This window comes from Rosa rugosa, chromosome 6 (genome assembly GCF_958449725.1).
Source record: "Rosa rugosa chromosome 6, drRosRugo1.1, whole genome shotgun sequence".
Taxonomy (NCBI): Eukaryota; Viridiplantae; Streptophyta; class Magnoliopsida; order Rosales; family Rosaceae; genus Rosa; species Rosa rugosa.
In genome coordinates, this window is record NC_084825.1 from 7539930 (window position 1) to 7555036 (window position 15107).

The following is a 15107-nucleotide window of genomic DNA, read 5'->3' on the forward strand; positions in this document are numbered from 1 at the left end:
CTTACGAATATACAGATTAGAGGTATTAGGAAAGGAGCTAATTGATTATGGTAAATTGTGTTTATGGAAATCTTTTATCATATTCATAGAGGTAGAAGGACTGTAGTACGTAGTCATATAGAAATTTAGACTAGTACGTAGGATGTATTTTCATTTTGAATATATTGTTTTTTCTTTTGGTCTGAAATTGTGTTTGTGAATAAATGATAATGATAAATTACAAAAGAAAAATTATTGCATTCTCAACGGATCCTCCGCGCGCTGGGCATACCTCTTCTGTGCGTCTATGGCGGTAACAGAACAACAGGGAAAGACCCGGCGACCTGCCCAGGGCCCGAGGGCGAGCTTTATTTAAGAGAGAATGGGGAGTGAATCGAAAGGCTCCCGTTTCCCTCCTTGGTTTTGGGGCTCTCAGGCTCCTCTTGATCTTATTCGTAGTTGGGAGGGGAAGGAGTCTAAATCAATGGACATTAATGAACCATCATTGATGGACGTTGCACATGACACGATCAATTCGACTCGAGGTCCAGCGCTAATAGAAGTGAAACAGTAAAAGATTTTTTTATACAAAAAGGTTAACCTAACAAGAGTGTATTAAAAAAATAGGTTAAAAAAGTTGCCACTGGAGTTGGTTTAGAAATGCTAGTTGTACAACAGGTTTAGCTGCATCAGTTAAAAAGTGCCTGCTCCAATTGTAGTTGTACAAAATGTTGGAGTTGATCCAAACTATTAGTTACCTGCAAAAGGAACAGCACGTCTAAGATATAGCACTAAGCAAGAGAAAAGTGGTAGTGGTAGGTTCAAAGAAATGCTGGAGTCAGTTTAAAGATCATATTATACACTTTACCAGCAGTCATTGCGGCTGCACAAAATGCTGGCGCTGGAGTTGCTATCTCGTTGATAAGTACAGATTTCATTGTTTCTTCAAGCTGTAAAGAAGAGATAGGATATGTTAGCATTTTCAAATGTTTTTTATGCGGAACAGAGATATAGGTAAAGAGAATTAAGTGAATTGATCCAATTTCAATCACACTTCTATGCAAAGGAAAGTAAAAGTTATATGGTGATTAGCAAACACTAAAACCAACAGCAAAAAAATAAAAATTAAAAAACTAAAAAAACACAGAAACAACCAAATTCTCACAACTTTGTTCTAGAAGGGGAATAACGACTTCTAGTGTTTCTCAAACACAAAAACTTAGATACAGTTTAAGAAGGTATTATTAAATCGTTACCTAGCTTTCTAGAATTTGAGATCAAGGGAAAGTACTTCTGACCAAACTTAGATACAGCTACACTATATTGCTTGGATGGTACAGTTTGGTCAGAAGTACTTATGTCAAGTAGTAGCTGCGGCTGTAGCAGTAAGGGTCATCCTGTACAAATAACACAAAACACCAATACAAAGCTTCAAGAAAGTACTTCTGACCAAACTGATCCCCAGGAAACTGATACCATATGCTCATAGTAGATTACCAGTAAAACTTGATAAGACTAAAGCAAGCAAAACCAAAATTCCTTTTAACCCAACACCAAATTGAAATCACATTCAAACTAAACTCCACACTTCACCAAAACAAAAACCAACAAAAAAAGATATTAAATTTACCTCGTCATTCCTACTTGGTTGGTTCTGAAACCAATTGATATTCAACACCTAAGTAAACAACTTCTTTCCATCGAAGCTGAACTGCATTCAAGTCAGCATTCATCTAAACTTGGTAACATGCAGACGTTGACGTTACATAGGAAGAGAACTTTCAGCTTTAATCCTTGGCTAGTTACTACAACACCTCACGCCATATCCAAGCATCAATTGAGACTGAGCCAAAATTCCACCAATCAACAACTCACTGGAATAAGATTAAATCCTGATACAACCAAAATTGGGAAGAAGAAAAAAAAGACGATTAACTTACACATGCACAAAGTTTCAAGCTTGGGAAATCGATTAAAGCACAATTCTAGAATATCTGAAGACCTGAAAAAATTTATGAACCATTTGTGTAATCGTAAGATTCATACTAACTGTTCTGAGCCTCTAATTGCTTTCTACCATTTGTGTACAGATCGCATTCATGACTTGTACGCAATAGCAAAACATTGTATAACTTTTGATAGTTTCATACATAGTTGGAGAAGGAAATTAGTTACCTTACATAAGAATACAATGCCCAAGAGTCGAGCAATCTTTACAATCCAGCAGTTCTAGGAGCTTTGTATCGCAACTTCCTATTATGAACTTGCTGCAAAGCACAGAATTGACGATATCAAGCATTCAAAATGGAAAACAATGCCTTAACCAAACCCGACTCAATTTGGTCAATAATTGAATCAATCGTTATCAAGGTAACGACACAAACCGTAAAACTTTATTCCCAAGACAGTAAAGAAATTCAAATTAAAAAAGACCAGCGGCTGTGATGTTTGATTTCTCAACAGGATATCTTGAAATATAAGAAAAACCCCAAAAAGGGTTTTTATTGCAGAGTTGCTGGGATAGAAAGAATAAGGGTTGAAAAACTTTGAAATGGGGCCTGGAATTGAGTCATTTTGGTACACAGTGTAGCAATATCATAATACTATATTATTATAGCTGGCAAGAGCTGGCTTTCTTCAGGCCCAGCCTCCCGATTCTTTCGTTTCAAATCCCTCTGTTTCTCTCTGTCCATTTCTCTCTCATTCTCTCTCTATTGGTGTCAAACATGCTTGGGTTGTGGGGGTGTCACGCCCCGGATTTTGAATAACAAATCCAAATCCGAAACATGAATTAATACAACTCACATAAATACAACCTGAATTTTTTTTTCAAAACAACCACACCTCACATCGCTCGATATTACATAAACCAAATCTCAAATTTGTTTATTACAGCACACTCTCACCAAATTATATTGTAAGGCTCAAATGAGCATAACTCACCTCACAATTACAATTGCTGTAAAACTAAAACAAATTCTCTAACCCGCACGATCACCGTCCTGATTCTCCTGACCTGCAGGATTACCCGCTACACCGTTTGAATAGTGTACCGGGATTGCAACAATACAAACCCGGTAAGCTTTTTGCAAAGCTCGTATGAGTAAATGAAAGGATTGCACGATTTAAAGTAACACAATCAACTCAAGCACATTTTAATTTTTGTTTTGCATAAGAATTGAAGTGTACAACATCACTTCAAGCATCAATCAACTCACATCTCATCATGACTACTCAATAATAAACAACTTCTTACTCAATATATACTCACAGGCTTATGATTTATTTATATAAATCATCCCATGCAGTATATTATACTTACAGGCTTATGATTAATTATATTAATCACCCCATTCAGTATATCATACTTACAGGCTTATGATTAATTATATTAATCACCCCATTCAGTATGTCATGTCATACCCAAGGGCATATGATAACTCGTTTATCCCCCAAGCAGTATGACGGCAGACAGACTAGAGCTCTAACTGTATCGTAAAGTGTCACCTGGGCCAAGGTTCACCTTACGAATGACTGCTTTTCTCAATTCACTCGACTCCTCATTTAATTCATCTCAACGACTCAACTATCGCACTTTACTCAATTACCCATTATCATAGACAACACAACATCTAAGATAATTCACATATTCCAAAGGGTAATGCTCAAAATATAACTCAGTAAATTACACCATCCAATATATATTCCACGTAAATATATATATACGTAGTCACCCACACAAGAATGACCACTAATACCAACTATAGTTCACATGCATTAAAATCAGGAAATTCATTTTTATAGTTTAAATACATTTTACTTACCTATGGACCGTAGTTGAGCAAATCCATATAATTTAAAACAAATATTTATTTTCATAAAACAATTTCCACAATTTCCCAATTAAATAAAATCACCGAATTTCGGTTCGTGAATGAACCATGTGCGATTTACTCACCTCGATATTCCCGCTGCGTCTTCAATTTAACACAATACACACCGAAATCGTTCACCCAAGGGAGACCGTCAATCACCTAATCACACATGACCTTATTTTAGCCAATAACTCAAAAACATACTTAAACGACAATCCAACGGTCGGATCGAAATTAAATGATGATCCAACGGTCGGATCCTCACGGATCGCCTTTAGGATCACCCTCCAAAAATCATCACGAAGATCCAACGGTCGGATCTTCCTGAATCGTCCTTACTAACATCTTCACAAATTTATACAAAAATCCGACGGACGGATTCTCACGAATCGCCTCCCTAATCACTGTTTCTCAATTATACGAAGATCCAACGGTCGGATCTTCGCCCGTGACCTCACAAAGTCACCGGGACAGTCATACGATCAACATATCCAAAATTGAAGCAAAACCGATGGTCAGATCTTCACAGATCGTAAACCGAAGATAAACGTAAAAATGTTAAATAGTAAAGTCAAAACGTAAATCCACTATTTATCAACTTTTTCTAACATGACCATGTTATATATCAAAACGCTCGTATGGATGCATAGATCATCGCCTAGATAATGAAAACTCGAAATATGGTCTGATGCGCCGCCACAAGCGGTGGTCAGTGGGCGGTCAACGCCAGTCAACCACCTCCGATGGCAAAGTGACCAACTACAAACTGGTTCAAAATGAAAGGGTGATCGACTTCCATACCTGGAGCTAAGCCTGGTTCGGCCTAGATCGTCCTAGATCAAGCGTTGAAGTTGGATTAATCTGGTGCGTCTGATCAGATTCCAGATTGAATCAGGGACGTCGAAATCTTCAACTCGTGATCTTTCACTCCACACTCCAAATCGTCAAGCAAGGAGGATATGAGGATGATCAGGGGAAGGAGGAGATCACAAAAATGGGGAGGATCGGCCCGTGCAACACCGGCACGGCCAAGATCCGATCGGGTCAAAAGCTTGGCTCTGGGGGGCTTCGATCCAGGGATAGAGACAGCGGCGGGGCAAGGAGACACCAGAGGGAGGCTGTGCGTGCGACGGCGAGCTCAAGGAAGGCTGGGTCCGGGGCCAGAGGAGGCTGGAGGACCACCGTTTAGCCGGGTCGGGTGGGTCGGAACCCGAGGGTTCTGAAGGTTTTCGATCGAGAGAGAGAGAGAATCCGGGGGACTATTCCGCAAAAACAGAAAAGTTTCGTCCTTAATGAAAAATAAAATCAGAAAATTCCCTATTTATAGAAAATTCCCAATTTTCAAAAATTCATAACTTAATCATACGAACTCCGAATAATGCGTTCCACATGTCCACGAACTCGTATCGACGAGCTCTACAACTTTCATGAAGGAAGTTTTCCCAAATTTTGAACGTATAAAAAGTCAACTTTGTTGACCCCCTAAAAACGTTCGTTTTCGAAAATAAAATCGTTCGAACTAATTCCACAACTTCTCCAAGCTTCGTACTCGCTCCTACTATCGTGAAATCATTTCTAAAAATCCATGGAATTTAATTTGGATTTTTCGGGGTATTACAGGGGGTTAAGAAACCCTTCTATCTGAAAAAGGGTCTTTGTAGTTGAAGAAGGAAGAGGCAAAATTGGGTGGAGGAGATGAGTGCGTCCTCAACCGTTCGAAAAGCATGTGGGGGAATATTTATGTCAATATGATTCTTTTATGATGTAACATGATGCAAAGAAAATAGACAGGATTGCTAGTAATACCTTGTTCCTCTGAGATATCGATAACCCAACATCTTTTAAGTAACTTGTTTCCTGAAGCATCTTGTTGGTTCATGGATTGCAACCTCTCTGAAAGAAGATCTTGTCCTGCTCCCTCAGCGATCGCAATAACCATATGTACATCTTCTTTTAGTTATTTTTCAATAATTACAAAAAGATCATATCATCCTTTAAGAAAGAAGGGGGACTCTAGCATCAAACAACAGTCCACATCTTGAATGGCAAGTGTAGCAAACATGGCTATGAAACCTGTATCAGGAATTCCAGTTCAAGATGAAAGCTCTATAAGGAATTGGAACATAATTATTACAAAGATTAAGCATCAGGATCAATACTTGCATGACACTGAAGAAGAATACGAAAATATAGACATGAAATGAGAACTATTACCACTGTAGTATCCCATTAGCTTCACAACACCAATACCATTCTCAATACTTTCAGCTTCCACATACGCATTGCCTTGAAAGGTTCAGTTCATAGAGACATGCCCGCAAAAAGCAATTCCAACTCCAGATCTTGTGAGATAGTTTTCTGACATAAAAAAGAGCATCAGGAAGAGCAAAACAGTATAAAATACTCGGATCAAATTCTTTTATTTTCTGACCATAATCAGAATCATATAGAAAAACCAAAATTTTGTGCTGTATCATATATGGCATCCCAACCCTTTAATCAACTTGATCTTAGAGAAAGCATGACATCCCAACGCTTTTCCACTTTATTTACATGATTTTCTGGATCTCTTAGTTATATATAAAAAAATAAAAAATAAACAAAAATTTTCTGGTGCACACACAGAATCCTTTTCACAACTTAGCACAGAACCCTTGATTGACAATATAGGGTTCAGCTAGTGACTTTAAGCAGGCATTATAATTTATGTCCCTGTTTTACTCTATCATTGTCTCAACTAATAAACAATCAATTGATTCAAACAATATCTAATAAGAGAGATGCCAGCTCAGACAGGTTTCACCACATCACTAAGCTGCACAAATAGATGAAAAAAAGAAGATAAAAAAACACACTGTGGAATATATATATATATATATATATATATATATATATATATATATATATATATATATATATATGCTGCAGCACCATCTCAAACATAAACCTGTATTCTTATATTACTTCAATAATTTTCTCCGAAACCAAAAATAAGTTTTCGCTTTATTTTGGAGGTATATGATAACACAATACTTACATAGAAAAGGAGGACAAATTATTTCTATGGACACTGTACAAAGGATTCTGCTGCAGTGTTTGGACAGCAGTAGCAGGTCATGCATTAACAGAAACCACAGTTGTTGTACATGCTTTTCTCCATTCACTCTATCCTACCCCAACTCCAAAGCAAAGAATAAGCAGAATGTCTCCTCATTCACAGTTAAGAGAAGTAGGGTTTTCAAGGTGTACAGTTTAATGAGAACCTTGTCGTAGATGCGAGCTAGGCTGGTCCATATTTGAACTTTGATTCCTACATCCACACCTCTACCTCAAACACCAAAAGAGATATAGTATCACTGTTCCAACTTTTATTCATCACTTGTAATACTATCATGAATGTAGAGTAGTAAACCCTCAATTAAAGACAGACAAACTCCATTACATGGAACAAATGCCAACATAGATAAACCATGATCAAGTCCCCTATTCTTCAACCCCAACGTAACTATGATCTTAAAGAATTTCTCGGTCAAGGCCATCACCAACCAAAAGGAGGAATCTTTACACTCTTCCCTCTTTCATAACATTAAGCCATATGCATTTGGTTTGAAACTCTATGCGTAAGTCCAAGACTGTGCAATTTTTCAGAACATCACACCATAGATTATCAATTTTATGTTCCAACAAAACATTTCAACCGATAGAAATCAAGAAATTGCAACCCATCCTTACAATGTGCCATAAGGGTAGACAACCAAACTTAGCTAATAGAGTCGGAACTATTTATCTGATGCGGAATTCAAATCCTGGAAAAGTAAACAGAAAAGCATACGATTTTGATGCCTAATGGAAGATTTGGAAAGAAAACAACTTGATCAGTAATAATGAGATGACAACCAAATTGGTACTATTTCCTGAGATGAGTAAAGCTAAGAAGTACCATTCTTCCAATACCAGCCACCAAATCATTTGCAGATGATTTTCTAAATCTCAAACAGTAATGGGTGATACAGAAAAAGTTTGATGGAATCTGAAGGTTACCTGGATATTAAGAAGAGGCGCCTCTATTTCTCCCAATGCAATTCCAACTCGATGCACAGTTTATGTATAATTGAATGAACAGTGCATAGGAACAGTGACGGCTTTAGATGTATGTATAATTGCAACTGGGTCTATTTGTCGAGCTTTAAGTAGGTATTACCCCAGTGTGATGCTGCGGGTTTGCATTTTTTTTTTTTTCACAAATTTCGTATGTAAGTCTTTTTTTTCACAATTTTGTATGTAATGCAGTTGCAATCATAAGTTAAGACACATTAACTTAGTGTTGTATCTATCAATGAGATAATCATATGTAGATGATAATCACTAAGGAAACAGCCGCAAATTTTGTGTTGTATTTATATTGATATGCATACAGAAGTTACAATCGTAGTAGAACTCAATCACCGAAGTGATAACAGAATACAAAAAGATTAATATGTACAACTGCAAAATTATCTATAAATGAGATAATCATATGTAGATGATAATCACTAGAGAAAAAGGCTTCAGGTAATGGTGGGAGAGATATGTCAAAGGTATACAGGCCTAAACTCTTGCCCTTGAAGCTAACAGGCTCAAAATAGTCAATGATCAATTTAGTTCTTTGTCCCTGTCATAATCATTGTTTTCATTATGGAACTGCAGTGACAATGAAATAATTGGATGTTTCCAGCCAAGTTAATAGAACTGTTATAAGGAATGTACCCTCGAATTTTAGAAGTACCATCCACCAGATTTAGATACAATAGCATCTCGTACAAACCTATGAACATCAAACAGGACTAACCTGCATATTTAGCAGCAGAAATTGCTATTTAGTACACTCGACCAGACCAAGCCATTACCAAGTGCAAGCCTACAAATCCCAAATAGCCAAGAAATTTGAGTAAGGGAATGACATAAAACCAAGAAAAAAGTTAAATCATGGCACATGGTAAAATAAGAAGGGAAAGGAACTTTTTGCTTCTCAAAACATATAGTTTCTTGACAAAGCATTTTGCTGTTTCAATTTACTTTCCCTGATCTTTTAAAGATCAGGATGGTGTCAGTAAACTGTGAATTCCACTTTCCTCTACTTGTTCCCATTATGAAACATGTTGGTAGAAGAGGATTGTAACGCAAATGAACCAAGTCACTGAATTTGAAGAATATGGTAATGCTTTGGAACTTGATTAGTTTTGACGTACATCTAGAGTTACAATTAAAACCTTGAGATATAAATGTCGCTGAATATACAATTTTCAGTGTTATCATATAAATACTCCAATGTCCAACCTGCAAAGAACTTGAAACCTCACTACCATGCTTCTTTATAAACAAAAACTGAAACTAATTTACTTGACGTCTGTATTCATAACCTCAGTGCAGTATGTCTCACCCAAAACTCTCAGCGCAATCTCCAGAACGTTGCTCCAAACTTCCTCAAATATGGGGCTAAGACTCATTACAGTTCTCCTAGGCAGAAAATGTACAAATATAGATCATATGTATTTCAACTATGCAAAAATATCATCGTAGGATTGGTGAGTGACAATTACATGATTTCAAGTTTATACAAAAGCCACAGAATCTTAGTACCCACAAAGGAAAGTTAAAGTTACCATTTCCATTCTATGGTTATAAATATCATATGAAATATGGTCCTTATAGTGGAAACTCAAAAAATAGTGGACACTGGAGTCACAAAAGTCTGCACCACTGGAGTCACAAAAGTCTGCACCTTTTTAACCAATAACAAAAAAAAAAAAAAAAAAAAAAACTATTTTTGAATCATGCCTAAACTCTCTTCCAATCAATTAACAGTAAGAAACTATCTTTTCAATCATGCATCTCTATATGAATAGTTGAATACACATTTCAATTTCTATTAAAACTAACAATATGACAGTGAAATTATGCAGATGCAGCAAAACCGACGCGGGTGATTCATTCAATCATCAAATGCCCATTCCACAGGTAGTAAACTTGCATTAAGAGAACCAGCTGGAACAGAGGCACTGTGTGTTTCTGACCAAGTTGTCACAGGCTTTGATACATTCAGCTCTTCCACCTGGTATAAACCAAACAATTGACTTACTTAAATAACCACACAACACTAAACAGTATGCACCAGTAAAACGGAGAACCGGTACAGTCAGTCCCAAAACTACCTTATGGAGTGCACAAATATGGGGTTAGGTTGCATGCAAAAGATAATCATTAGAACCCAGAAATTATCTTCATCGTAACCCAGAAATTATCTCTCTGTTTGTCTGCGACAGGAAGGAAGCGAATGGGTGGAGGTGGTCTATTTTGTAAAATCAGGCATAAGCTAAGGGCACAATCGTCAGCGCACTATTTGTTTCGTTTGGGTTTTGGAAGGGGGTGCATTCAATTAGGAGTTTATTGGATTGTTTTGTATTTTAAAAGTCCTTTAAATTTTTGTGGTATTCAGTTAAGATTTTAAAAAGTTCTTTAAAATCTTGTGGTATTCAATTTAGATTTTAAAAAGTCCTTAGTAGGATGGCAATAGCCCACCTATAATCTTTTTGTCTTTCTACTCTTAACACTTTGACAATAAGCCTGACTCTCACCCTAACATTGAGAATAAGCCTGACTCTCACCCAAACCACAATTGTTAGGTTCCTCAAAACAGTTGATCTTCTTCAATTTGGTTTTCATTTTAGACCTGTTTGTGCATCTAATTTTGATTTTTTTATTTGCTTCCGATATATTTACATCGCTCTATAGTTTTGGTGGTAGTGTGTTGAATGACGTCAATATCATATCATTCTCTCTTCTTTTAGTCGTCGAAAATTTCGACGAATATTTCAATTGTTTCAAACATAATTGAAACCTTCATAGAAGGTAAGGTTTAGGATAGCGATTGAGGAGTAAGTCGGGATGTAATAGCATTATTACATAATATGGACGTTCATCAAGATTTGAGGGATCCCTAAGAGAGCCTATATTAAGATTTGATGAATCTGGACCACCAGGGATGGAAATAATCTATATGATTATGCAACTTAGAGAATTAGATTTGAGACAACATGTATGTACGTAATTTGATTCCAATCCAAAGGAAGATACATGATTTGTGGTTTTTGTTCCTAGAGTATATGGACTTTGATTTGGTATTAAAGAATAGGATCCTAGCACTTGCTAGCTCCATTAGTACCTGTACCTCTGCTTGAAACTCAAAGGTAGTCAACGATCACACTTTGACATAAAGAAATAGGATGACACACTTTATTATCTTTTAAAGTTATAGAAGTGTGATAAGAAGCCATTGTGGTAGTCTACATAGAGAGAAAATGATCCTGAGAAATGATTATGATTCCGGGTGAGAATTGAAATTATAATTTTTACCATGTCAGTTATTTCAAATAACATATGATCTAAAGTTTAATTCTCTATAATATAACAGAAACAAATATTAAGTGTGTGATAATTAAATTAATCAATTTTTTATTTTTCGACCAACAAACGAAAACGTTAAGATGGCTTTTTTCTCCCTATTGCCCCTTTGAAAGTAGCAAAGGACACATGCACAAAAAAACAGGGAAATAAAATAAACAAGCTGAGACATTACACGTGGCAGCTGGTCTAGAGCTGGAGTTGGTCGAGATGCACTTGCGCTAGTAGCATACGAAGCCTCCAATTTTTTAAAGAAATGAGATGTTTATTATTATTTTTTTTTTGGAAAGATCACACTTTTATATTACCAATTAAATGGGTGATTTTTCTTTGTTAACGATATCAATATAAAAAAATCCCGCTTTATAAGATATGAATATAAATTTACTCTAGCAATCGAGACTAAATCGTACACAGTAAGCAGATCGTTAACAACTACGTCAAATAACATATCTTTAAATAATATCAAATTTGAAGTATGAATTATGAACATGCAACCTTCTCAAACAAAAATGAGTACGAGTCAAAATCAGCTATTACTTTCCAGGAAAGATCACGTTACTATCCTTCTCTACATAGCCCGAAATATCGCTACACAAGATTATGGATAATATTTTTACAAAACATCATGACAGAGGTATCAAATGACGGTTTTGTCTATGAGTACTAAATTTAGAACCCCCATTCCATCAGTGTAAATATGGCGAGTGTCAGGGTCAATTGGAATTTAGAAGAGAAGAAACAGCACCTTCTTTGCTTGTTCACGACTTCAAATATCAAGCTAGAAGATCCTTGAGATTCTGGACGAAATCTGTCGGATCTTTCTTTCCAAACTGTCAGATTTCCAAGAGGATTTCTTGAATCTCTCTGATTCAGATGGCCTCCCATTTAAAAAGTCTTCCAACCCTTCAAGGGTTTCATCGTTATCCTGCTGATCATATTCTTTTTCTTCTTGATCATCATCATCTTCATATTCTTTTTCTCTCTTTCTGTTTGCTTTGTTGCTTTTGGGATCATGCGTGTGGGAGCTGCAGAGGCCCAGTTTCATGTTCTGGCTGTTGATGATAGCATCATTGACAGAAAGTTGATTGAGAGACTTCTCAAGACTTCTTCTTATCAAGGTATACTTGCACACTTTTTGATATCTTAAAATGAAAGACTTGATCTAATTTTGATTCTAATAGAGTGCTAAATCTTCTGGGTTTCTTCTGTTTTTGCAGTTACTGCTGTAGATTCTGGTATTAAGGCTTTAGAATTTTTGGGTTTGAATGATGAAGAGGATCAAAGTGATATTGCAGAAGCTCCTTCTGTGTCTCCAAACAATCATCATCAGGTATTACATTCTTGGGTTGTTTCATTTTGGGGGGTTTTCTTACTTTTTATTCTCTGTCTGATAATGTATCTTTAATTTATCAATATCTGATTCAATTGCCCTGCCTCTTCCTACAGGATGTAGATGTGAATTTGATCATTACAGATTACTGCATGCCAGGAATGACTGGCTATGATCTCCTCAGAAAGATTAAGGTAAGCTACAAGGAGTAGTACCATTATAATCATTTTGGCTTCAGAAAATCAGTGCATTATCTAGGATAATAAGAATTGATCTTCAGATTACCAAGTTATATGGATTTCACAATGCAAATGTAGCCTGTGATTTCAAGTCCTCATATATGTTCCCACGATCCATCTCCCTTTGGATCATTTAGCAAATCTGCAACAATGTGATGTCTAAGCTCTAAAGCATTGTCCTCTGAATATAGTGGTTCACTGAATTGCAGGAATCCAAGTCTCTTAAAGACATACCAGTTGTTATCATGTCCTCAGAGAATGAACCATCAAGGATCAACAGGTTAGGGGAATTTTCAATTATGTTCCTCCTGAAACTTTCAATTTGGAACATTTGATTCATTTAATATGTGATCATGATCTGACATAGCTTCTATTGATCAGATGCTTAGAGGAAGGAGCAGAAGAGTTCTTTCTGAAACCAGTAAAATTGTCAGATGTCAACAAGCTTAGACCCCATATGATGAAGGGTACAAGTATGGAAGACGAAGGCAACATCAACGAGGGAAAGGCCATGGAAGACATCCAAACACCTGAGAGAACTAGAACAATATATAATGGCTTTGATGTGCTTTCATGATCAACTGCTCATGATCATGATTTCTGTTTTTGACTATCACTATAAGTAAACATCCTTTCGATCTCCTCTAGTTTTCTATTAACCCCCAATCTTGATTGTTCAATTATCTGATTGAAAATTAACGGAAAGAAAATTATTCTGTATATTTGTTGGCTTAATCAATGGATCCTTGACTATCTTTTCAACCACTTGAGACGACTAATCGTTTGTTTAGGAAACTATTCCATCCTCCAAGTTACGGTAAAAAACCTTTAGGGCTCATTTGGTCTTTAGAAAAGAAATTCAATCATTTTCTACCATCCTCCAAGTTAGGGTAAAAAACCTTTAGGCCTCATTTGGCCTATAGAAAAAAAAATTCAATCATTTTCTATGTTTGATGTGCATAAAGAAATGAACAACTTTAAGAAAGGAAAATTTTGTGTGTGTGGGGAAAGAAACAAAACTTTAAGAAAGGAAACTTTTTTTGAGTTGAAAAGGTGAGACTTGCCCATAAACGCAGTCAGAATAAGTCATTACACAGTGCTCCCAAACAAGCATACAACTATGCATACTCCTAGTAGACTCACCTTTTAGGATTAAGCGCAGAAAGAGTAAAGTAACCAAGAAGTAGTCTATCTCTCGTCGATCTTTCTCACTCAAGCAGAAATTAAATCATTGGATGTGTTCTCAGAAGAGGTAGTCACATCCACAACCAGAACAGAAGCAGAAGCCTCCATATTTGGGTTAGGAAGATCAATCAAATCTTCCATGCCCACCATGTCATCCTTTTCAGCAGACCTATTATTCAAAATCATCAGATCAACAGCTCCCATTGGAACCTCCAATTGGCGAGCTTCTCCCTTGGCATCCTCCTTAAGCATTCTGAGGAATCGTTCCAACCTTTCACCTTAGAATGAAGCTTTGCCACAACCTCCTCCTTTGCAGCTTTGTGTTTATTCTTGGACCCCTTAGGGCGGCCAAGCTTAGTCTTCTTAGGAGAGATCAATAGACGACCTTGCTCTTGGGGTAATGAAAGTTCAATGTCTTCATTCACCAACAACTCAAGTGCAGGAAGGGGCAAGAGACGTTCTCCCAGTTTCAACAAGGTAAACTCTGTGTTCCTTTTGTTGCCACTGAGCTCCCCAACTACATGAGTCGACAACGCCGGGATCGACAGAGATCTGTTCTTCAGCAGCCTTGAGGCCTAAAAGCTAGAATTCAGATGAAAGAAGAAAGCAGCCTGGTTCCTATGTTTGAGGGCCTGTGTTGCTGCATCTTGGGACAGAAACCCTAGGTCACCTGGGATTCTAGGGTTGCTAAGAGCCCTAGGAATGCCGAAAATCCTAGCTGCAGAATCAGGCGAGGGTCTTCCACCGCTGTCACAAGTGACAGCCCTGCCATCTCACCAACCGGAGCCTCCGCCGACATATCTTCTTGCTCTTTAACAAAGAGAAGATCGCATCATGGATGAAAGGAAAGTTGTGTGTGCGGGGGGTGGGGTGCATTTTCTTTCCCCAAAATACTTTTATTTATTTGAGTTAAATACTGTTTACTCCCTATACTTATAGGGTTTCATCGTTTCAGTCCCTGACCTTCGAATTTCACCTAAAAAGTCCCTGAACTCTCAATTTCCTCCCAATTCGTCCTTGCCATTAAGCTCCGTCCAAATTGTCCGTTAAATTGCT

General features: G+C 37.0%; 1 protein-coding gene and 2 long non-coding RNA genes across 3 annotated transcripts; 1 reads left to right on the forward strand and 2 right to left on the reverse strand.

Moving 5' to 3' along the window:
* Positions 1 to 534: 534 nt before the first annotated feature.
* Positions 535 to 6441, reverse strand: LOC133715377 (uncharacterized). The gene is made up of 6 exons (XR_009849042.1): positions 6069 to 6441; positions 5661 to 5927; positions 2155 to 2246; positions 1610 to 1981; positions 848 to 929; positions 535 to 737 (listed from the first exon to the last, which is right to left on the reverse strand). It is a non-coding gene; the product is annotated as an uncharacterized LOC133715377 (long non-coding RNA).
* Positions 6442 to 8086: 1645 nt separating this feature from the next.
* Positions 8087 to 10144, reverse strand: LOC133715378 (uncharacterized). Its single transcript, XR_009849043.1, has 3 exons — positions 10046 to 10144; positions 9274 to 9945; positions 8087 to 8751 (listed from the first exon to the last, which is right to left on the reverse strand). It is a non-coding gene; the product is annotated as an uncharacterized LOC133715378 (long non-coding RNA).
* Positions 10145 to 11947: 1803 nt separating this feature from the next.
* LOC133715376 (two-component response regulator ORR9-like) lies at positions 11948 to 13588 on the forward strand. Its single transcript, XM_062141864.1, has 5 exons — positions 11948 to 12415; positions 12515 to 12627; positions 12744 to 12821; positions 13076 to 13146; positions 13248 to 13588. The coding sequence occupies exons 1-5, from the start codon at positions 12310 to 12312 to the stop codon at positions 13441 to 13443; spliced, it is 564 nt and encodes a 187-aa protein (XP_061997848.1). The 5' UTR covers positions 11948 to 12309; the 3' UTR covers positions 13444 to 13588.
* Positions 13589 to 15107: the final 1519 nt, after the last annotated feature.